At 35.7% G+C, this 24,087-nt stretch overlaps 1 protein-coding gene across 6 annotated transcripts in view; it reads right to left on the bottom strand.

Moving 5' to 3' along the window:
* Positions 1-24,087, bottom strand: part of HMCN1 (hemicentin 1) — a 450,903-nt gene that overhangs the window by 212,850 nt on the left and 213,966 nt on the right. For 5 of the 6 annotated variants that reach the window (XM_058539863.1, XM_058539864.1, XM_058539862.1 and 2 more), the window contains exons 13-20: positions 23,722-23,849; positions 21,254-21,367; positions 16,049-16,207; positions 9,305-9,499; positions 7,082-7,177; positions 5,733-5,860; positions 4,137-4,281; positions 781-893 (exon numbers count right to left, since the gene is read on the bottom strand). In XM_058539863.1, coding sequence (XP_058395846.1) covers positions 781-893; positions 4,137-4,281; positions 5,733-5,860; positions 7,082-7,177; positions 9,305-9,499; positions 16,049-16,207; positions 21,254-21,367; positions 23,722-23,849 — 1,078 coding nt within the window. Of the gene's footprint in view, positions 1-780; positions 894-4,136; positions 4,282-5,732; positions 5,861-7,081; positions 7,178-9,304; positions 9,500-16,048; positions 16,208-21,253; positions 21,368-23,721; positions 23,850-24,087 lie in introns of those variants that run through there. The other variant, XM_058539867.1, reaches the window with a different exon arrangement.

Here is a 24,087-nt window from a genome sequence, read left to right on the forward strand (position 1 = left end):
GGGATCCTCAAAAAAACTAGGTAAATGCACCTCAGAAGGATTCTTCTGTTGGATGAGAAGCAGGGCATGTATATAGGTCACCTGCCTTCCACAGGAGTAAATGCCCATGCACTTCCTAGCTACCTGTTAGCAGCCTGAATGGCCTTCTAGAGCTTTGGAGAAAGCCCTGAGTCCAAAATCCAGAGAGGCACATGCATGAAGTGCGACCCTGGCAGAGTCCATGGAGCTGTCCACCAGAGCTGCGCTGGAATCCAAAGGGCTGAGCAGATGTGGCATGGGGTAAGAAAGGATCTGCCACAACGTGTAAGGTGCTTAGAAAAGTCTCTGGCACAGAGAACGTGCTACGTTAGTGTTCACTGCTGTGTTGTTAATACTATTCAAGAGCCGGCCCGTGGCTTAGCAGTTAAGTGCGCGTGCTCCGCTGCTGGCGACCCGGGTTCGGATCCCGGGTGCGCACCGACGCACCGCTTCTCCGGCCATGCTGAGGCCACATCCCACATGCAGCAACTAGAAGGATGTGCAGCTATGACATACAACTATCTACTGGGGCTTTGGGGGAAAAAATAAATAAAATTATTTAAAAAAAAAATACTATTCAAGTATCAGGTAGGTGATGGCATTAAGGACATTTTAGGGTCCCTTCCAAGTGGTATGACTGCCCCAGTTTTCCTTTTTATAAGGTTCTATGGTGCAGTCACAAGTCCCGTGTATAACTAAAAATATTCAAATACTCTAGTTATAACAGGTAACATTAACAAACACCACTAGAAGTGCATTTACCTTGGACCAGACGATAGATGGTTTGGGAATTCCACTTGCTTTGCATGGTAGAGTTACTGGAATGCCTTCAATTGTACTGAGTATCTGCTGCCCATGCTGAATGGTTGGCAGAACTGAAAAAGGAAGCAATATTCAGAATCTGAGCACCCGTTCTTCCATTTAGCCTCATATGTTTAAAGTTGGACATTTTCAGGATGTTCTGAATATTTGTAAAAACTAGCAGAGACTCAACATTTTCTGATGGAAATGTAGGGTAATTTGAAAGGAAGTGTAATAAACAAAGTAAACACAATAGTTATGATCTGAAGAATTTAATAAAAATTTAAAATCAGGTAGTAAATTATGTCTAATAAGTTGACTTTCCTAACAAAAATAAGAGAGGACTGAAGAAAATCCATTTTTTCCTGGAAACTCAAGATAGAATTACATCCTAAGAGTTTACACATTTACACAAGAGTTATACATATGTTTCATCACTATCCATTACCCATTAAGCTGCAGTGACCTGACCTAAGCCCACTTCCAGCAAAATGGACTGTTGAACCACTACACACTAAACATGCATCTATACGCAACAATCACTCAATGAGCTACTAAATTTAACCTATAAAAAAGAATTTGTTTTCTTTTTTTTATTTTTTAACTTACACAAAGTTAACTGTCTTCTTTTTTTTTTTTATAATTTTTATTTATTTAGTTTTTTTCCCCCAAAGCCTCAGTAGATAGTTGTATGTCATAGCCACACATCCTTCTAGTTGTTGTATGTGGGACACCGCCTCAGCATGGCCGGAGAAGTGGTGCGTCGATGCGTGCCTGGGATCCGAACCCGGACCGCCAGCAGTGGAGCGCTCGCACTTAACCGCTAAGCCACAGGGCCAGCCCAAGAATTTCTTTTCTTAAAAGGACTTCAACAGTAAAACTTGAAAAGCCTTAAGAGTTTACATTTAAAAGACTAAAGTACAGGATTCTAAGTCAATATTTTTCACTAAGAAGAGTAACATACCTTTTGACTTTAGAAAGCAACTGAAGAATTAACATTATATGAGTAGAAACAAAAGGAAAAGGAAGACGGCCAATTATTCCATTCTGTGTATATCTCAATTAATCATAAACAACTTGCATACAAAAATTATCAATATCTAACATTCTCAAAATAATGAATTTGATTAAAGAAGCTCCCATACAAGAAAGTTCCTAACACAGTGCAAGGACACAATAAAAGCCTAATATATATCAGGCATTTCCTTTCCTTCCGCTGGAAAGACGAGACTGGAACTGCTCCCTAGAGCTCAAACACTCACTGTGCCTCTTGCCTTTAAGTCAGATTTCTCTAGAATTATCACAGCTACCCTGGAGGAGAAGTTTGCCAGAACAAGAGATATCAGAGACCTCAGTGCAAAAACTTCCTTGGAAGTCTTAGATGGGCTTTGCTACATACTCATATTTTCCTAAGGCTGAACCTATTCTTTAGATAATTTTTTCTTAAAGAACTGGCAGCAAATTCCCAGCCCTCAACAAGAATGTCAAGCTACTCTCTAAAGTAAGAAATGCCACTTAATTTCCAGAACCATCGTGGAATAGTCAACTTTCAACTACGCTGTCATTTTGTGGTAACACGGAATAAGCCATTTTCTTAAATGTATATTGAGTTGGATGGCCATAACCGAAAAGTGGCAAAGTTAGGCAACAGTTTTCAAATCTGATGACATTTGAGATTGAGAGAGCAGTTTCTTTCCAGGTTGTCAATCTACATAAATCAACATGACAATTAAATGGTTTGTCACTTTAATTTGCATTCACTAATTCATTCTTTTAAGAATTGGTTGAGAACCTTTATTGAGTATTCTTAAAAGTGGAGAGGCAGAGAGATGAAAGACCAGCAGTGCTAATTAACATAAATTCAGAGGTGTCCAGAAGCTGTGATGCTGCCTCTCATCCAACTCAAAGACAAATCTGTTGGCTAAATGGTTACTTGGTTTAGTTCATGTCGAATAGCTGGGTTGATTTTTTTTTTTTTAATCTTATGGACTATATCAGTTACTCATTTTGGACTAAGATGAACGAAACAATGGTGTAAAACGACCTTTTAACTCTTAATTGTTAAAATTTGTTGCATCATGATAAACCACTTCGTTGGTTTATCTTTCTTCTCCTCACTCCTCTGATCTGGCAGACATCACAACTAGTCTTTCACCCAAGTGAAAATTTGCCTCAGAGTCCTTCTCAACACGATATTCTAGGCAGTTGCTAGAAGCCAAAGGGAGATGACATGAATGCATTTCTACACTAGATTCTCAAACCAGTCTATAAGCACTCTCCAGGAAATCTATGAATTGATCTTTAAAAATAGTTAAACACAACTGTATCCAATCTGGCATTATGCATTTACTCTTTTAGACTATAATTAATTTGCTGTAACTTAGTATTTCTTCAAAATATTTCTTCGAGATTATCTCATGTGATGTTGGCAGAAATTGGTATACAAGATAGAGAGTGGTGGAAGAGGCTATTTACAATGAGAAGCAGATGTTAAAAAGATGATGGTCTTTTTAACAGAAAATGGTCTGCATCCACTGAAATTTCCAACAGACCAAGTAAAATTTGAAAATTACTGGATTCTCCAATTCATGTCCTAAAAAAAGACTGAATTAACTACCAAAAATAAAAGTTCTGTGCTACTTTCATCCCTGTACACAGAATTATTTTTTAATATCACACTTAAAAAAAGCAATGTTGCAAAGTCTGTAAACAAGATATACAAAAAAGTTATGACAATTTCTTAAACTATGAAGCTGTCATTTATTTATCAAGATGTAAAAAGTTAGTCATAAATGGAAAAAGATAGCTTCTGGATTTTCTTATTTATGACCTTTAAGTTATTTAACACTCAAAACGATTGTTTGGAGCACGAGGTGGCCTTTAGAAAAGTTTAGGTCATTTCTAGCTAACACACAAAGGGGTCATTAGTAAGGACATGGTTGTTGCACAATCCACAAAGAAAAGGCAATTTGGATGGTACAATAAGTTCAGCTTGCCTGAAATTAAAATGTATTTTTAAACCTAACTCTTTGAGAGCTGAGCTCACTTTTATCAACTAAGAAACCACTTACAAAAGCCCTTGGCCAGACTTAGCTGGTGACTCCCAATAATGTCTTTTTGTGTATGTAGGAAAGGGAAATCTGGAAACAGCCTTAACAATGTAAATATTGTTCAAGACATAAGGCTTTTTTGTTAAGAATAACAATTAGGAAAGATATCCACTTCTTATAACTAGAGGAACAGAGTTATTTGATTTAAAGATATGAACCCAACTTTGACCGCGGTTTGGAAAGAATTACAATGGGTATGTCTCTTACCATGCACGTCCACAGTGGTTGTTTTGTTAATGGTTCCAGCAACATTACTGGCCACACAAGTATATTCACCTCCATCCTGAAGGCGAACTCTTTCAATATGAAGACTCCCATCACTGCGTACAGTGATATAAGGATTGTGGACCAACTTAAAGAAAAAAAATTCATTTTTAATTAAAAAGACAATCTTGCCTAAGCCAAAACCAGATCTGCTTTTTCTCCAACTGGGCTATTAAATGTCTTATAAAATATTTTAACACCCTTAATTGAAAAATGATGAGCATAAATTGTTACCAAGAATAGTATCAATTTTATGTCATCCTGATATACCACCAAAAATTACACCTACTAACATCTGTCAGAGTTATGCACATGTTGGAAAAGGGAAAGAAATAGAAATTCCACTTGTTTCACGTTTCTGTAATTTTTGTTATCACCCAGGACCCAAATTTCCCTAGTAATTTCTACTTTTGGCATAATTTGTCTTTTTCCAAGAAGACCTTATTACTACTTGCAAGCCATTTTATATTTTTATTTTGGCAAATAGGCACTCATTCAAGCTGAGAGAATGTGACTTAATCTCAACATCCACCCTTTTCAGTGACAGATGCAAATATTACAGGACAACGTATGATACACGAACTGCGTCAGAGAAGGCTGGCAATATTTTTTGTTAAAAATGATTACCTCTAACTCTGTGCCATTTATGCATTTTGTTCAGTCACGGGATACCTGAGGGCCCAAACAGTATCATCCTATGCTATAAGGGCATTTATTATTGAGTGAGGTGTACTAATTTTTCTCAAGTTTTTAGGCATATATGAACCTTACATCTTATTCCATGGAGTCAATTCACATCTAATTGGTACCTCAAGAAGAAGGTGAGTTTAACTACTCTGGAAAATGGAAGGAAAAATGCTCTGAACCAGATGAAAATTTAATGCCATAGAGAGCATGTTTGCAGAAAAATTCCATAGAATTGTGGAAATTTTTCACATCCTTTCATAATCAAAATTTATACACTAGAAAACAATGACACAAAATAGATCCATATTTTTAAATAGTTCATTTTAATGTTTGATGTTAATGATAAAGATTCATATATAAAATAGATCCATATTTTTAAACAGTTCATTTTAATGTTTGAAGTTAATGATAAAGATTCATATATAAAATAGATCCATATTTTTAAATAGTTCATTTTAATGTTTGAAGTTAATGATAAAGATTCACATATAAAATGGAAAAACTTTATCAGAATATTAACATTTCATTATGTCCTGCAAAGTATATAAAAATATTTAAATGCTATGAAAATAACTTCATACTTGCTTCAGTTTTTACATATTCTGAAGGGTTTATTAGTTACATTGAATTTAATGCAAAATTATAAAAATTACACCATTGACTATTTCTCCATCTTATTAATTCTAAAATAATATGAACTATGTAAACACATTAATACCGAAGAAAAGTTTTGGTACAGTTACAAAATATATTTTTGTATGTTTATTAAACTGAAATTTCAATGGTTGGAATGCATTGCCTTTTACTCAAGAAAATTAGGAATGCGAATGCACGGCTTTAAAAGGTTCTTACCATGGCTGAATTTTTAATCCATCGGCGTTCTGGAATGGGATTTCCAGCCAATAAAGCACATGGCAAAGTAAGCTGCTGTCCTTCAATTACACTGGTCACTGAAGGGCTGATTCCAAGGAGTGGAGCAACTACATCAGGGAGAGCACAGGGACTATCAACTCTATTCCACCCAAAAGGAAGGCGAATTCTTTTATAGGCCAAGATCACTACTAACTGTGCTATAAAACATTGAGATTTTAGGAATAAATTTTTAAATGTCAATCAGTATGAATTGGAAGGTAGAGATAAAGGACCCTTCTAAGCAGAGGGAATGGCAAGAGAACAGGTGATAGCATTGAAGTAGAGAGAGTGAAAAAGAAGAAGTCTATGGCACGGAAAGCCAGAAATGTCAAGGCAAGAAATTTGCAATGCATTCAACCAACAAATGGAGAGTGACTGAAAGCATTTATAAATAGAAAAGTGGAATCATCAGAACTATTTTCAGGAAATATTAATCTGAAAACTGTGAATAGGAAGGGAAAAACTGGAAGGGATGGGATCAGTGAGAAGGCTGTCATAACAGCTCAAGCAAATAAAATGAGGTGGACTCCTAGACAGAATGGTAAGGAAGTATTGTAAAGATGTTCTTTTCTAGAAATCAATGAATAAATTTAACATAAATCAAAGCAAAATCCCCAAGAGAGTCTACTTGGAAAATTTAAGTACATGTAGATGAAGAAAGGGAGATATGTAAAGAAAATTTTATAGAAGTGTATTAATGAGAAACATGCACTGACAGATTTAAAAATCACAATAAATGCTATAATAATTTAAATAATGTAGCACTAGTAGCATAAATAGGGTTCCAAGGAATAGATATAGGACTATAAATTTAGCATGTGACCAAACGGGTATTTTAATCAGTGGGAAGAGAATATTCGATAAAAGATATTGAAACAAACATCTTACCACTTGGAAATAAGCGATATTATATTCTTACCTCATATCATACATAAAAATAATTCCATGAGGACTAAAATGATAAATGTAAAAAAAGTAACCAGAAAGGAACTCCACCACTCTAGTGTGTGTGTGTGTGTGTGTTCATATTTAGATTTAAATCAATTTATTTAAATTGACTTCCATTTCTTCAAATGGAAGATAAGGATCTTGGAGCAGAGGATCTCGAATGTTATTTCCAGTTCTAACATCCTACGAAATATGAAATAGTGTGGGGGGAGGGAAGGCTAACCTAGTAATCAGATATTTACCTGGTTTTAAAAAAAGAAGTGGCACAGGCAAGAGATGATGTAGTAAAAGAAGTCTGATGATTCTGAAGAGTGTGGTGTCTAAGCATTAATTGATCTTACCAAGTCCTGTCACTGTTACTGTTGCCTGGGACTGGATTTTCCCAAACTGGTTTTCAGCTTCACAAATATAGGTTCCTTTATCACTTGCCCATAAGTCTAAAAAGAAGAGACCATTTATTTATTCAACACCATCCATGGAGCATTCACTATGTGCCACGCACAGTGCTGAGATCTGTGGGTGGAACACACGGTACTGCCTTCTGATGTTCCCATTCTAGGGGAGGAGACACACATAAAAACCAACAATCATACCACAGTGTGATAAATGCAATAATATGAGTTGCAAACAATGAGCTGTGGGAGCACAGAGACAGGAGTGACTCATGGCATGTAGAAGCGTTAGAGAAGGAGTCACACAGGAGGTACTATCTGAGCTGTACCTTAAACAGCAGGAAGAATAGAGGAAGGGCAGTCCAAACCCAGGCTGCAAAGGCAAAAGCATGACTTTAAAAATAATGGTCTTTTCAAAGAATAGAAATCTGCACCACCAATGGATGCTGCACCACCACCCTGGGGGCATTCTGGAGGTTTGCAGGGGAGATTTTTTTAGTTGGCTCAATGATTGGGGGAGTCTATTGGCATTTAGAGACCAAAGACTAGGGAGGTGATGCATGGGGCAGATTCATGAAAGAAAACAATTATCCCAAGTCCAGCAAGACTTTTGAAGACCCCACTGGAAATTCATGGATTTGATGACTTTGCTTACAACTATATGAGCCTACAACCTAATTCTGTTTAAGTGGAAGAAAGAATTGTAGCTAGAAGTGCCCACCATGTTCGAAAATCACTTCACTAGCTTGCAGTTTTTGAGTCATCCATTCCATTCTCCTGTATCAGTCTACATTTGAGCTGTCAAATTCATGATGATGTACATAAACGTGTAGGCATATTGTGTAGACATTGCCAGAGTATCTACCTATTGAAATGCATATTATTTTCATAAAAATTACTTTCCTTTGTACTACATTTTGGATATTAAAATAATTTTTATTATGTAGGTAGATCAAACATACAGACTTTTTCAGGATAATAAAAAAGATATTACAAAATATTTTTAATTAAAGAGGGTGTGAGGTGCATTAGGATGAGGACGACTTGGTTACATGTTGTGTGGATACAGTCAGGAGACCGAAGCTGAAGAGGTAGCCTGGTGCCTTACAAAGAGTGTGCTTTTGTCTTGTGAGCAATGGGGGAGGCAAGAGATTTTAAATAGGGAAATAATTGTCATCTTTGCAAATATTTTAACTAAAATAAGCAGAGTTTAATCTATTGATAAGATTTTGACAGGGAAAAATGTGGCTTTCTATTATGAATAGTTCCATACTAGCTCAGATAAAGAGCAGTGACAAAGTTCCCACTCCTCTGTTAACCATATGCATATAACTGCAGAATTGCATCTGGTCAAATCAGGCAGTGTCCACTCTCAACAACAGCCAACAGTCATTTGCAAAGGAAAATTCAGCAAATCACCTGGTTAACAAGTCATACATTACTTCTAACCAAGATATTTTTCATATTATCAACTCTTGGACTAATTTGTATAGAAATACAAAATACTACTGAGAACTAAGTCTCTAATCACTAGTTTCCTTCGAGATGATTTAATTGGGCAACCATTAGTCAATACATTGCCCTCTTTCATTCTTCCTTTTCTTTCATCTTCTCTAATTGATTTGTTTCCAGGTCTAAGCAAAAGCCAGTCCTGGGGGTCCAATGGTTAAGATTTTGCACTTTTACCACCACACCACCCATCTGTCAGTTGTCATACTGTGGCGGCTGCATGTTGCTGTGATGCTGAAAGCTATGCCACTGGTATTTAAAATACCATCAGGGTCTCTCATGGTGGAGGGTTTTTAGCAGAGCTTCCAGATTAGACAGACTAGGAAGAAGGACCTGGCCACCCACTTCCAAAAAAATTTAAGAACAGCAGCAGAGCATTGTCTAATATTGTGTTGGAAGGTGAGAGTGACAGGATGGCACAAAAAGATAGGGTAGGGTTCCCTCACCACTAGGAGTCGGAATCAACTCAACAGCGCTAACAACAAATGACAATTCCCAAATATAAGGATTCAATACTATTTTAAAGTGAAATGCAACAAACACAAAAATGTGTTGGCAAGGAAGATTAATTCATTATTTTAAACAAAGCAATATCTATGTATAAAACATGAATGTATAATATATATGTACATACTTGGATAAAATATATCTCCTTTAACCTACTTGAAATAAAGAGAGCTCCTGTTCTTAGTTGGCTGATGGAACTCACTGAAAAGGGTCTTGAGAAGATCGGCATGTTGTCTGATCTTTGCCATTTAATCTTTGGTTCTGGATAACCCTGGACATAGCAAGGTAATGTCACATTTGAGCCAATTTCCACAGACACATCAGCAGGTTCTTGTATGAAAACTGGAGGTGCTGGATGATATTTAAAAAAAAAAAAAAAAAAAAGGTCATTGGGATAGCATACACGCACATTAAGTATAAACTTAATCATTAAGCTATCAACAGATTGAATTTGAATCAAATCATTGTTTATGTAATATTATAAATTTACCCTTTAAGTATTCCTGGCTACTAATGAAATAGCAGATATTTCCTTTTTGCTTTACAAATGAATAGGGGCACAAAAAAGTTCAACTGTTTCCTTAAAGTGATAAATGATGAAAAGAGTGAGAATTTAAATCAAGATTACCTTAAACAAAGAGAATCTTTCATTTCAGAAATTTGTTTTTAATTTTAGTTTATATCATACTGCTCAAATCTTTAAACTCCCTTACAAATAAGTTTGCCCTGTAATGAAATATTTTTGACACTTTCAAAACTTACTCCTTTTGGTCAAATTTTTAAATGAACTTAATTTATACTAGAGTTCATTCTTCAATAGATCATTGTATAACAAGCTAACAGTATTTAATCTTAAACTGTATCCTTGTTATATACCACACTTCTGCTTCTCAATATCTTTCATACTTTTTTCACATTTTTGAGTTAAAGAAATTTTAGTTTGAGAATCAAAAATACAAATTAAAGTAACAGAATAAAGTAGCTGATAAAGGGAGAATAGTGAGTGCTTAATATCATAGAGTTAAGAGATGATTCAGAAATTATAAAATTATAGATAAGAAGGCTACAGTTATCCACATAACTCAGGTAACCACAAAAACCAGGAGGAAGAATTAGAAATATGTCAGAGGCACACCTTGGAAAACATCAGAATGCAATATAAGGAGGATGCTGTCAGCAAGCCCAAATAGATGAGGCTCTCAATATGTCCCCCAGAACTTAGGAGTAATGACGTTTGAGGCATCAGGCAAGGAGAAAAATATAGGATACTACTGGAGGTAATTCATGAAGCCTGTTCACGGAGGACTTTAAGAGGAGGTACCCTTGGAGGTTTCCTTGATAACGTCAAGGTTAAATATTGGTTAGGAATTACAATAACTATCATTTACAGAACCAGGGAATGTGTTGAGTGCTCTCCATTAATTATCTCATTTTATCCTCACAGTATTCCTATAAGGTAGATACTATTATTACCCCAATTTTATACATGAAGAAACTGTGACACAGATGGTTAGTTTGCTAAGAGTGACATGGAGTTGAGGAGTAGAGCTAGGATTGAAAACCAGGTCAATCTGACTCCAGGGTCACAGTTCTTTGTCATTCTATCAGCTTTCTCTTTTCTATGGTTTCTTACAACTGCCCATAGTCAAGCTGTTTAGTAGGCTAATAAAAATGGGTGTGGAAATCACTTCTTTCCTTCTCAATGGGAATTCTGGGACTCGAATGTACAGTTGTCCCCCGAGCAGCATTAGTGCTTTACTAGTGTGGGTTAAAGGGCTGCCTCTAACTTTGCAGCCTCATCTCCCATGATTTCCCTACACAGATCCTAGCCTCTGGCCACTCAGAACTCCTCACTCTTCTCCAAACAAGGATTGACCTTTCTCATATTGGTACCTTTGTTACGGCCATCCCTTTCAAATGCAGCGTCTGCTGTTGATCTCTGGCTTGGAAATATTGACAATTCTTTACTCCAGTTCAAAAGGTCCCTCCTCAATGCCATCTCTTACTATCCCAAATGGATATGATTTCTTCCCTGTCCGAGGTTTCAGAGAACTCACTCTGTGCCATTCTCACAGCAATGGCCACATTCAGCCTTGTATTAGACTATATGCTTGATTTTCCCTAGAGAGTTTATGTTTGCAACCATATTTTTATTTTTTATAGCAACTAACATGGTATTTTGTGCATTACACATGGTTGCTAGATATTTGCGAATGACTGAATCAATATTAAAACACTTCAACAATAATCTAGTGTGTGTGTGTTTGTGTGTGCACGTAAATGTATATGATGATAACTTTGACCCAGTGCATTTGAACTTGCCCTTTTGAAGAAAACATGGCAATTTCAGAAGCCCCATTGTCTGTTTATCGAACCTAAATAAAATAAAGTTAAATACCACAATTGAACACTATGTTTTTAAAAAGAAGTAGTGTATCTGTGTCTAGATTTCTCTTAATCCATCTATATGGGAATTCGACTTAAAAAATAATAGGCAAAATAAACATATTTTAAAAAACAGTTTATAAAGTAGCTCATTGTTTGCTTATCCCAGGTGTATAAGGTCTAGTTACTTTTCTCTGGAGTGATAGTAGTCATTTATTCTAGAGGCAGTTGCTTTTCCGAGAAATAGAGGTTAAATGTAAAAGTCTCAGGATGTGTTAGGCTCAGAGTGTGGGCAGGTCAATGTAGACAGGGGGCAGAAAATAAATTCCAGAAGAGCAAAACAATATGCAGAAGCCTGGGATCAACCAAGTATTGGAGAGGAAACCAAGCTTACTGACACAAGAGAACATAGCCATCAGTGAAAATGGAGACAAATAAGAATTTTCAGAACTAAGAAAGCCAAGAACAAACTGTAATAAAAAAGGATAAGCAAATCTCAAGTTGTAGTCATAAAACTCAATTAAGATGGGAGAAGTCATCTGTGGTGAAGAAGCTTTGGGAACAGAGTCAGGCACAAGACAAGCACGAGGTTAGGGAATACACATACCAGTACCAGAAAACAAGGCAAATGAAAGTACCAGTCACTAGGTAAGTAGCCAAGACAGCATCCATGACAAGCAAATCTCAAAAATGAAGCAACTCCTAACTCAGGCCAAGAAGTCTTTTAAATACTTCCTAGTCCTGAGTGTGGCCAACTTGGACTCCAAGTGAATTACACTGGGTGGATGGTAAACAGATTAACGAGACTAGGGAGAAATGGAGCAGCACGGATTGTAGCACAAGACACAGGCCTTGTACAGAGGAGGCTGTGTTGCTTAGAGAAGTTACAGTCCACTAGGTGGTTTCAAATGGCTGTTCCACTATTTCTCAGTCTATAAACTTGGAAAATTACTTTACCTCCCCTGGTCTAAATCTCCTCATGAACTAAAGGGAGATAACATTTCTTAACTCACGTTGTTAAAAGAGAGAATCTTTATTAATCAGTTAGCATGTAGTAATGACCCAAATATTAACTATCGTTGATCATAAATATTGTAGAGTTAACTTACTAAATCTTAGTTCTGGAGTTTAATATATCTATTATTAATTTCAATTTTGGCTTAGGCACATAGTCTGTCAGGATTATGCTTGGTCCTCTGTGATCTCTTAAATATTTGTGTGTAAGCACCTTAAGAGTTGCACAAGGTTAATGCATGGTATAGCTCTGTTGTCACAGCCAGATATGGCTGTGAGCATACATTATTTTGAAAATATGTGTTACAAACAGATTAACCATCTTGCTCTAAAACCTATTCCATAAAATTATCCAAGTTTCTTTAGTGTTAATTAAGTATATCTCCACTATGGCAACTCTTGCATTATATTAGTCCAACAGAGATTTTCTTTCCTAAAATAGTTGAACACACTGTTTTGGTTCTACCAAACCACAAAACATGAAACCACAGTCTAAGACTCAAACCCTGTGTGGTGTGGAATGCTGCAAATAAAATCGCTGCCAGGCCAAGTTTTTGTTTGATGTAGCCAATCTTCTTTTCTTCCAAATGACTTCAGAATTCACTACCTCTTTTAAAAAAGGATGAAAAGCATTGGTAACTTTCTCTGGTAACCTGAAATGTCCATAACTTAAAGCCATGATAATGAGAAGGACAATAGGAAAAAAGAGACTCATTACAAGAAGATGGAACTCAAAATTAATATTAAACAGCCTTTTTATTATTATTTTTTGATCTAGTATTGCTGATGTGAAGTAATAGGGCCAAAAAAAAAACAATCTGAAAGCCCAAATAGTTACGTGATATGGATAAAAGCATGTTTTTATTCTTAAGTCATAAGCTACTTAAATTTATGCCCAATAATTGTGGAACTCAAGTAAATAATTTTATGCACTACTAATAGTGGTACTTAACTTGTCTCAAGCCCTTTGTTAAAAAAATCAAGTTGAAACAGTGACTTTCATATTAAAAGCTCAATGCTTAAGATTAAATATTATGCCACAATTATATATGCATTTATATATTATTTTTCAAGACTCAAAGAATCAAAATGACCACTTAATTTGTGAAGTTAATATTCATCTATTTGCTTTATGTTCCATTAAGCAGCTTCAGAAGAACACCCATAACCACTGACATGCTGAATGCACACCGGTGACAATGTCTCATTTCATCTTTAAAACCAACCTATAGGGTAGGTACTATTAAAAGTCAAGCAGGAAACCCAGTCTCTCTCCAGAGCCCATTCTCTTAACCATTATATAAATTCTCAGGAACATTTAGGATTTTTGTTTATTTGCTTTTAAACCTAACAGTGATAACCACAACCATCACCGCAATTGTGATTTGCATGGTTCTTGGCAGTTACATCCTATATCTGCCAGAATATGTAACAACAGTTTTATGTGGACAGACAAGGTCTATATAAACTTTGTAAGCTATAATGATCAGGACTCTAATGGTGAATGAGGAAACAGTAAAGGCATAACAGAAACATGAATGGCGCTGACTTTAATACTAAGTTATTTGGCAATTGTTAACAATGATCAAGGTTACAGTAAACAAACAATTGAGCTTACGTTAATGGTTCCATCAGGATAATTACTGGAATAAAAATTGAGAAAGCCACTGTTTTAGAAAGGATCACAGAGAGCAAAGATATTGAATATGAGTCAAGATAAAACAAAACTCAGTTCAAGGAATGAAGGATAAATACAAAACATTTGTTAGGATGTTTCCTAATCCAGTGGAAGTCAGTCCAGCTCACACAGCCCTAACCCTTCTATGGTTTATCATGAGGCAGAAAAGAGAACCTAGAAAGTCCAGAAGCTAAAAAGATTATCAAGAAGGCAGTAAGTAAGCAAAGAAGCAAGCGTAAGAGATTCAGATTTTCTATAATCTGGAAGCAGGGTGAGGGTGTCATTCTCTTTTTGCTAGGAACAATTTCCTTCTTCCTCTGGAGCCAGACAACTCTAAAAGATTGTTGGGTAAATATAAAATATCTGTGCAGGAAAGAGGGAGAAGCAGAACTAGAAAATGTTGAGAAGTGAAATGTATTTTGTACATTTCTTGAAACAAGAATTCTGTATCTAGTGACCATCCTCATTGGGGCTTTACATTTCTATGAGCATATTTGTGTTGTACACTCTGCTGGTAGATTCAGATCCCTCCACCCAGTGATCCCAGTCTCATTTCCAAGGCAGTGCTCTTAATAACCACAGAGTTTAGTCATGGTTCAAACACATCATGCTGTGCCCTAGACAGACTCTACAGTGGTCTTTGTGAGCATTTCTAGGTTTGCTGATTCTATACCAAGGTTATAATCACCAAGAATGCAGAGTATTTACCAGACAGCCCGGGAGCAAGGGGATCAAAAAAGACCCCAGGAGGAAAAAATTTAGTTTATATGAAACAAAATATTAAGCTGAGAGGGCCACGATTTTCATTTAAAGAATTAAGATAGTAGAACTAAAACATTTTGTGTTACTTTATTATTAAAAAAAAATGCATTTTACTTATAGTTCCTAACTTTTATTGAAAAAAAAACAGCTTTGGCATGAAAATCCTCAGATATAAATGAAAATATCATGTAATGAAATGTCATATTTTACAAGTTTAAGTGATGCAAATGTTTGAATTATCTGTTAAAATTAAGCTGCCAGGTTCTTTTTCATACAAAGCAAGCTCTGTTTTATTTCACGTGTTACCACACTGTTTAGAATTTATTTTTCATCAAGAAACATGAGATGGAGAGACAAAGAAGGAGAGAGGACCAAACTTGTTGAGTAATCCGACTATAGTTGTCATGTACATGCTGTATCCTTCACATTGTGATTGACATTTATTTGTGCTTAGTTCTTTATTTTATACACTGAGGAGTCTCTCCTAGTGAATTTAAAAAAAAAAAGAAAAAGGAAAAGCACAGTCTACTACCTTTGCTGTCATCAACATCTCCAAATTATGGTCTAGGGCCAAAGTCTAGTTTCTGGCCTCCAGATGTTAACACTTAGGACTTTGGTGTCAGAATGGATGACACCTGATAGGAAAATGTTTGGCAATAAATGACATACCAGTGAAGCCTAGAGTCTGTGAAGTCAGGGATCCTGGCTTCCAATATCCAGGCTCTGCCCCTCCATAGCTCTGTGACCCTGGTCAAGTTGCTTAAACTTTTTAAGCCTCCATTTCATTATCTATATAACAGAATTAATTATAGTATCGCCTACTTAGGATTGATATGAGGGTTTAACGAGATAATACATATAAAAGTTCTTAGTACAGTGCATCGTACATAGAAAGCACATGGTAAATGCTAACTACCATTTTTATATTAATAATCTGAAATGCTAACTCTAATTTTGCCATTCTGACAAATATTTCCATCTAATTGTTTCCAAGTTATCAGCATGGAAAAATAGCAGACCAATTTCAAAACAAATTTGTCTGTCAGAGCTGGGATGCTTACAGCCAACATCCAGAGTGATCTTGCCAGCTGCCCTTCCGGCATCATTAACAGCCACACATGCATAATCACCAGCATCCAGATCTTGAGTTTCTTGAATCTTCAAAAGTCCCAAGAGAGGGTCAATAATGAGGAATGTTGAGGGCCTCAGCTCAAGATCTCCTAAGTTAAAAAAGGGAAGAACGTTAAACACTAAAGTATTTAGATTTACTCTGCTACTGGTTTAATTTAAAAACTTCGGGAGAAAACTGATTCTAAATTTTTAAATACGAATGTCTAGCACAATGTGGACACTTAAACAATGTTTATGCAGTGAAAGAATGAAGTGTTTCTTGGCACTGAGATGATTTATTAGTCTGTATAATTCTACAGGCTAACCTATAGCCAAAAATCTGGCCCCCAAATGAATTATGTACAAATATTTCCTACTGTATATGTACCAAAATATGAATGAACTCTTCGAAGCTACTTTGGGGGACTGGGAAATGGTGGTGGCTGTCACCACGGCTGTGTTAGGTAAGAAGGGAATGAGAAGATGAAGGTTGAAAAGAGGTTTCTACCATCTATGTGGCAGGATGAATTTCAATTACCCAGGAAATAATTAGGAGACTACAAGTGTTCTTAGTTTAGTTAATAACCAGGTTTTTGGTTTGCTGAATGCTGACAGTTAGATTTTGTCTTGTGAGAGGTGTAAACTGCCTGAGAGGATTCTGAGGATGACTAGGGAAGAAAGAACTACAGCTAGCTGGAGAGGATAGAGAAGAGCTTATTGGTAGAAGAGAAAGAATGGAGGAGAAACTTCTGACAATGGCCAGAGAGAGGTGTTGTTATACAAATCTCCCAGGATACCTCTACTAAATCTCTATTATTCATCAAAGTTCTTAGAGTTAATGGGGTTTTTGGAAGAAGTAGGTAGGGTATAAAAGTGTGGGGGCTGGCACCACGTATTGAGTTTGACCTCAGTGTGAGGGTGGGGTGACCTAAGAAAGATGAGTTACGTCTGAGTTACCTGTATATGCTGTGTGTCCTTGTAGCACCTCAAATCCCCTGAGAACCATTTTTATTTGAAGGCAGGCGAGGCCTCAACAAATCTGTAAGTCAAGTTAGCCTCGCCTTATGCTTCCCCTCCTCCAGAGTGTCTCCTTTGCTAAGAATGAAATTAAGCGGGATGACCAGTTTCAAAAAAATACCTAGTAGTGGATGTTTAATGCCAGCTTAGTGGCCGTATCTTTTTTGTTTGCTTTTGTGAAGGGTGATATCAAACTCTTTGTGGGACTCCTAAAAACTTTCAGGAGGTTTGAGGGCCACTGCTCTTAGGGTTTCATAGCATGCCCAGATGTCGACTCTGAAAAGACACTCTCCAAAATGTCACACATTAGCCTAGCCATGTGCCCTGGGACTGAGAACCATAGAAGCAACTCCTTTAAGCTTCTAACAGGCAAAGAGAAACTCATAGCTAGCAATTCTCTAGGATACTATAAAAAGCACCAACCAACAGACTCAAGGCAACAAATAGACAATTCTCTTTTTGTTTTCATAATTTTGGAAGGAGAAGTCAAAGGAGCCATAAATTTAAAAACAAGAAAATTACATTAGCAACCGTCAGTGCCAAAAATAAAGTATTTTTCAGCATTCCAATATTTAAAACCCCAATCATCCTTTTAAGCTTGCTACTACATACCACGCACAAATGAGAGAAGCGACTAAAGCCGTGTCGACGTGCTCCAGGAAATTTTCATAAATAAAAGCAGATGATGTTGACATAAACTTTCCTCCTACTAAGGGAGGATGCAATGCGACCTAGCTGTTCATCAAGTACTAAAATGTTTGGATTAAAATGCATTTAGATTTCTGGAATTTACTTCTCCCTTTTTCCCCTGTATATGTCAGAGGACATAACAGGATGAAATAAAGCTACTTTTTCCTAGTAGCTTTTTATAAAATAAAAATGTTTAAAGAATAGCAGTAACTAAACAAAATGTAAATTGGAAAACACTGGTTTAATCAAGTATGCATTTTGATCATATTTTAATAAACTCTCCTTTCTTGATTTCTACTGAAAAATTAGTCTTCAAATTATTGAGAAGCCGTAGAGAAATAAGAACTTTCATATGGAAATGAAATAGAGATTATTTAGTTTTAATATGAGTTGAGATTAGAACGGTGTTATACATAGTAAAATGTATAAACTTTCTTGACAATCTATTCTGGTATTTAATAATTATTTCCATTGAGGAGGGTTCTCTTTCTTCTGTAGTTTAAATTTAATTCTGGCCTCTGTGGATGTAAAGACTAATAGAGAGATCATTATTCCTGGCATAAAATCCTCTCAAATAGTTGACGTTAATTAAGTGCTTCTCAAAAATGTTTGTCTCAAGACCCTTTTACACTTTTAAAAATTACTGGGGACTTTAATGAGTTTTTGTTTATGTGAATTCTATTTATTTGTATTTAGCTTTTTGGAAATGAAGCTGAAAAATTTAAAAACATATGTATTTATTTTATAATAAAATAATGAACATATTTTATGAAAAAATAATTATATTTCCCAAAACAAGAAAAATTTAGTGAGAAGAGTGGCCTTCTTTCACATTTTTTAAAATCTCTAGAACGTCTAGTTTAATAGAAGACAGCTGAGTGCTCATATTTGCTTCTGCATTCACTCTATTGGGTATCACATGTTATTTGGTCTCCAAAAACTCCACTATACACTTGTGAGACAATGAGAGTGAAAAAGACAAATAACATCTTAATATTATTAGGAAAATAATTTTGATCTCGTGTATTTCCTGAAAAGAACTGTGGGCAGCCCCCAGGGATTCCTGACTAATTATACTTCAAGAACCACTGATCTAAACAAATGCAATTTAATATTTTACCAGAAATATCCTGTATATAGCATTTTAATAGTGTTCCTGATTCTTCTTTGAACGCACTTTATGTTGTTCATTTCTAAAAACGAAAAATCTAAAATTTTGGTGGGCATTTGTACTTATGGCATTCCTTTTCTCTGATGGTCTGAATGGAATACAATTTATTAATGACTGGTGGTTGCCAGCGGTGGGAGGGCAGGAGAAATGGAGAGTTGTTCTTCAACAGGTATAAAATTTCAATTATACAAGATGAATCAGTTCTAGAGATGTGCTGTACAACATGGTGCCTGTAGTTAACAATACTGTATTATACACTTAAACATTTGTTAAGAGAGTACATCTCGTGTTCTTACCATAAATAAATAAATAACCATCTACTTTATTCAATCAGAATTGCCTGAAAAAAGAGTATGAAGAGAAAGTTATTCTCACGGTTAGGGTAAGGGTAAGTACTCTCCTTCACCCCTGTGGTTTACATAAGGTAGGATTTTCCTAACCTTCCTGGTGTCTCATCCCCAGCAGAGGTGGGAAAGGAAGGCCTGGCGGCCTTCTCTCCCTTTCTTTTTGGAACTAGTCTGCATGCAGAAGAGCTTGTCCTCTAGTTTCGCTCTTGATAATCCAGACTCTGTTTATGCAATAAATCGCCTGCCTGTGACTGGGAGAGTAAGTTGGCTTGATCCTGGGGTTCAGGGAAGTTCTGCACATTGTTGATGAACATCAGAGCATGTCCTCCAATATTATCTGTCAGTGTTTAATGCCCACATTCTAGCTCTGTTGGTGCATAACTCAGACAGAGAAATGGGATATTATTTACTGGGCCCACTGAACTCCAACACCTATGGTTGAGAGAACTAATAGGTAGTTAATTCTAGAATCTTCCATGTGGTGGCTACATGGTTCCCTAACTCCTCCCTTAGCTTCTAAGCCATTTGTGAAACCAAGGCTGACATGAAGACTAAGTTATTCAGAAAAGTAGCGTCAGTTTGGGAGAGTAAAAGACTCTCTGTGTGACTCTGCTATCTACAGGCAAAGAAATCAGCAGGTTCCATAATTTTTAAAAATTTTTATTTGTAACATAAACTTCCAACTGACATTTAAAAAAGAAATATTGCCTCTATACACATCTTTTCTGGATTTATTTAATTATGATATGAGTTTAAAATTGATTATTTCATTTGTAATTTGAAGATTTAATTATTTTAAACAAGTAAAATTAGTTTATGTTGACTGAAATAAACTTAATTAAGAAGCAAATCCAGAAATTCTTTCTTATCAGAGAAAACATGAAGACTAAAAATCATTTAACATGGAAAACCATGAAAATGGCAGTATCTCCTAGTTTCCCTCCTTGTTTTTGATTTATGTTATTTAAAAGTGTTTGTTTTCTACATAACGCCTTTCTTTTTCACCTCATGTTCCCCAAGAGTTTGAACTCGAGGTGAATTCATAATTTTGTGATTATGACATCAACCCGTTGCTATGGGAATGCCTGTGATTTAACAAACAGAATCATAACAATAGCACTTTGTACTGTTTAGCATTTTTCATCTGAAGATGAAAAAGTATTTTGCAAACAGCATCTCAATAATCCTAGCAACCTCCTGGTAGGGTGTTTTCGGGAATTTTTCTTTCTCATAGATTGGAAGAACTGAGACAGAAACAGAAGCAGGACGTTTTACACAGATATCTACTGTCAGCATCTGAGCCTGGACCAGGACCCAAGTGTTTTCTCACTAATAACAAGCACCATATTACTGTTATTTTATTCCAGAATCACAGAGGTGTTACTATGTTACAAACATAGGCAGATAATTTCTATACTTGATATAAGCATCTGCCATGCATGATGAAGCTAACGACGAAATACATTTGTTTCAATCACAAATGTCATTCAATTGTAAGCTTCAATGTATGCCTTTATTTGAGCACTTTCTAGAAAGTGTCCTTGAGAATCCAGAAAGCTTTCTAATAGTGACAGCCATTATCTCTAAGAAAAGTGAACTAAAATCAGTGAAGCTATTTCAAACGTTAACTGAGTATTCTTGGACAATTTTCTACAGGAAACAACCCTAAACTAACAAAGAGAACGTTCAGCTGGATTAGCAAAGGCGAACTTTTCCTGCTTTGATTTTCACGGTCCTATAATCCACACCAGATGTCAAATCCTGAAATTTAGAGTCCAGAATTTTGACTGATCGTCTCTAGTGAGATCATAAACACATTTTGTGGAGCGGCTAAGTCACACACCAAAACAAATTTTTAACAAATCATTTTTTTTTTAAAAAGAGAAAACAAAACTAAGTGAACCAGACGTGAACATACTTAAGAAATGTACCTTTGAACCATTTCACGTGAGGTGGAGGAACACCAGAGGTTTTACATTCCAAGACTGTTGTATCCCCCAAGGCAACCAAGAGCTCACTTTGAACTACGATCAACTTTGGGGCTTCTGAAAACAACAAACATACAAATAGTTAACGTCTGGCATGATGCCACATGCACCTTGTTTACGAGTACTAAATGAACCAACTTAAAAATCTATCAGGATTTACATCCTTGTGTCTATTTCAGTGTTTATAAACAGAAGGAAACTCTTATAATGTAAGTGTACATAGATGTGTGTGATGAAAATATCATTCATTAAGGCCAAAAGAATATTAGGCAAACACAATTCTGATAAAACAGAGTCCAAAAAATTTAGGACATTAATTGAAAGGTGTGAATGAAAAAAGAGGTATATAAGGAAAGAAAAGTCTTGGATAGCTGAACACATCTTATAGAAACACTACTAAAGGAACTGAGAGAAGCATAATAATAATAAAAAGATAATTAAAAGAGCTATGATGATAAGAACGACTTGGCTAAATTAAGACTTGAGGATAGTACAACTGCAGGTGAATTTGTTATAACATTTTCTATGTGATGTTAAGGCTATTCATGTCTAACTACAGAGAGAGAGTTGCAGTCTAAGACTAAAATTTGCATCTATAAAAAGTAGAGTCTCCCATTTTCGACTCTATTTTTCCCTTTGATGCTAAATATCGACATTCTCTAAGTTTCTTTCCTTAGCTCTGTTTGCTTCACTTGCTTGCCCAATGCTTTACTTCACTCACACATTTTTCTCTTAAGTGGACATTTGAGGACTTCCTAACTTGAATTGAGGTAGTTTTAAACAAAGCCAGGAGTTAACTTCTCAAAGATCATGTTACTCCTCTGCTAGAAAACCTTCAGTGATTCCATTTCACAGTTCCCTAGTTTGGCTTTCAAAAATCATAAACCGGTGCACAGCTTTCTTTTGAACTTGACCCTCCATTACACTTCCTCACTTACCACAAGGTATGGAGCTACACTGGTCATTCAAAACGCCCTTCTCTCTCCCATCTTCCTGCTTTGGCTAAACTTGTTTCCTCTGCCTAAAGTGCCCTTTGCTACAACTCGTCAAATCTCACTCATTCTTCCAGACTGAGCTTAAACCCTGTCTGCTTTGAGAAATCTTTGCAAATTCCCCAGTTAGAATTAATCTTCCCTTCCGCCAGCCTTCCACTGAGGTACTTATCTGTCTGCCTTATTACATTTCTTCATGTGTATCCACTCCCATTATGCAAGCTCTTGAAAAGCAAGGACTTCATAACATACATTTTTTATTTTACAATCTCCAATCTTTAGCACAACATTTAACATACTCAGGGTTATTAATAAATTAAATAAACTGGTTGAATATTTTGCCCTCTTTGTGAATGAACCAAAATTCACTTCTTCAACGCAGAATCTGTTTCAACCTCCTTTCAACATTCCCAACCGTCTGTTTCCTCTCCTCCTGGGTGTTCTGTGAACATTTTTAATTGTTATCTCTAAATTGGAGCCCATCTTCCCTTCTAAACTTATTCGCCATGTGAATTCCTCATTTCTATAAATGAAACCACTTCTTTCCAGGCTGTCAGATTCAATATTTATGACACTTTTGTTACCTCCTGCATCTATACACACCAACTACAATTCTCAATCTTTATTGTGGCTCTTTTACACTCTTTCCTCTCCACTGCCAGTTTCACTACCTTACTATGAATGATGGCAAATAAGAGTGAAAGGGTGGATTGCTAGCCATTAATTATTCACAGTTTACAAACTGACATTGTACATGTAATGCCCTTGTCTTTTATTTGTCTAAAAAAGACCAAATTAAAAGAAACATTCCATTCTATTCTATATTATTTATTATTAGAATATATAAGATTATATATTAGAATATATTAGGTTATACATTATATATATTAGAATATATTATATTATAGAATAATTGTCACAAAATACATCTTCAATAAATGTTTGAGTTTGGAGGAAAAAAACAAGATGAAAAGCAAAAATAATATCTAGATGAGATAAATGACAGAAATACTATAAACATTTAATTATAACAGAAATGTTATAAACAGTTTTGAATATAAGTGGGAAATATAAAACGGAAGTTGAGGTAAACTAGAAACGATATAGAATTTATTAGTTTGTAAGTGAAATATTGCAGAGAACAGATAAACCGTGGAAGGATAGAACTCTGTGGACAATCTGGAACTCTTCCATTATATGGAAACTTCCTTGATTTCTGTTGACTAATGAAGCTATTTACTCCCTGAACTTCTGACTTAAATTAGTTACAATATTTGCTTTAATCAATGTGTCAAATAATTAATAAATTACAAGGCTGAGCATAACTCATTCCTAATATTAATTTTCAGAAAAGTACTTTTACATTGCTTCATATGATATCCATCCTATTTAACTGCCTTTTAAACTGTTGATACTTGCCAATGTATCTGAGGGTAGAAGTCTGTTTATCTGTTCCAGCTGAATTACTTGCCACGCAACCATAGATCCCTGCATCTTTGGGAACTGCATTTTTGATAAATAAGGTACCTTCTGAGGTCATCCTATATCTATGGACAAAAAGAAAATAAAATTGAAAATAATAATAGTATCAAGGAACTATAGTACCTTCCTTTCAAATATCTTCAAATAGTTTAGAGTTATATTTTTGGTGCTGACTGCAGCAATGAATAACATCATTTTATAAGAAATGTAATAATAATAATAACAGACCCCATGTATACAGTACTTGCCATGTGCCAGGGACTGCTCTAGAAACTTTGCATTTATGAACGTTTTAAATCTTCA

This window comes from Diceros bicornis, chromosome 4, assembly GCF_020826845.1.
Source record: "Diceros bicornis minor isolate mBicDic1 chromosome 4, mDicBic1.mat.cur, whole genome shotgun sequence".
In the NCBI taxonomy this organism is placed as follows: Eukaryota; Metazoa; Chordata; class Mammalia; order Perissodactyla; family Rhinocerotidae; genus Diceros; species Diceros bicornis.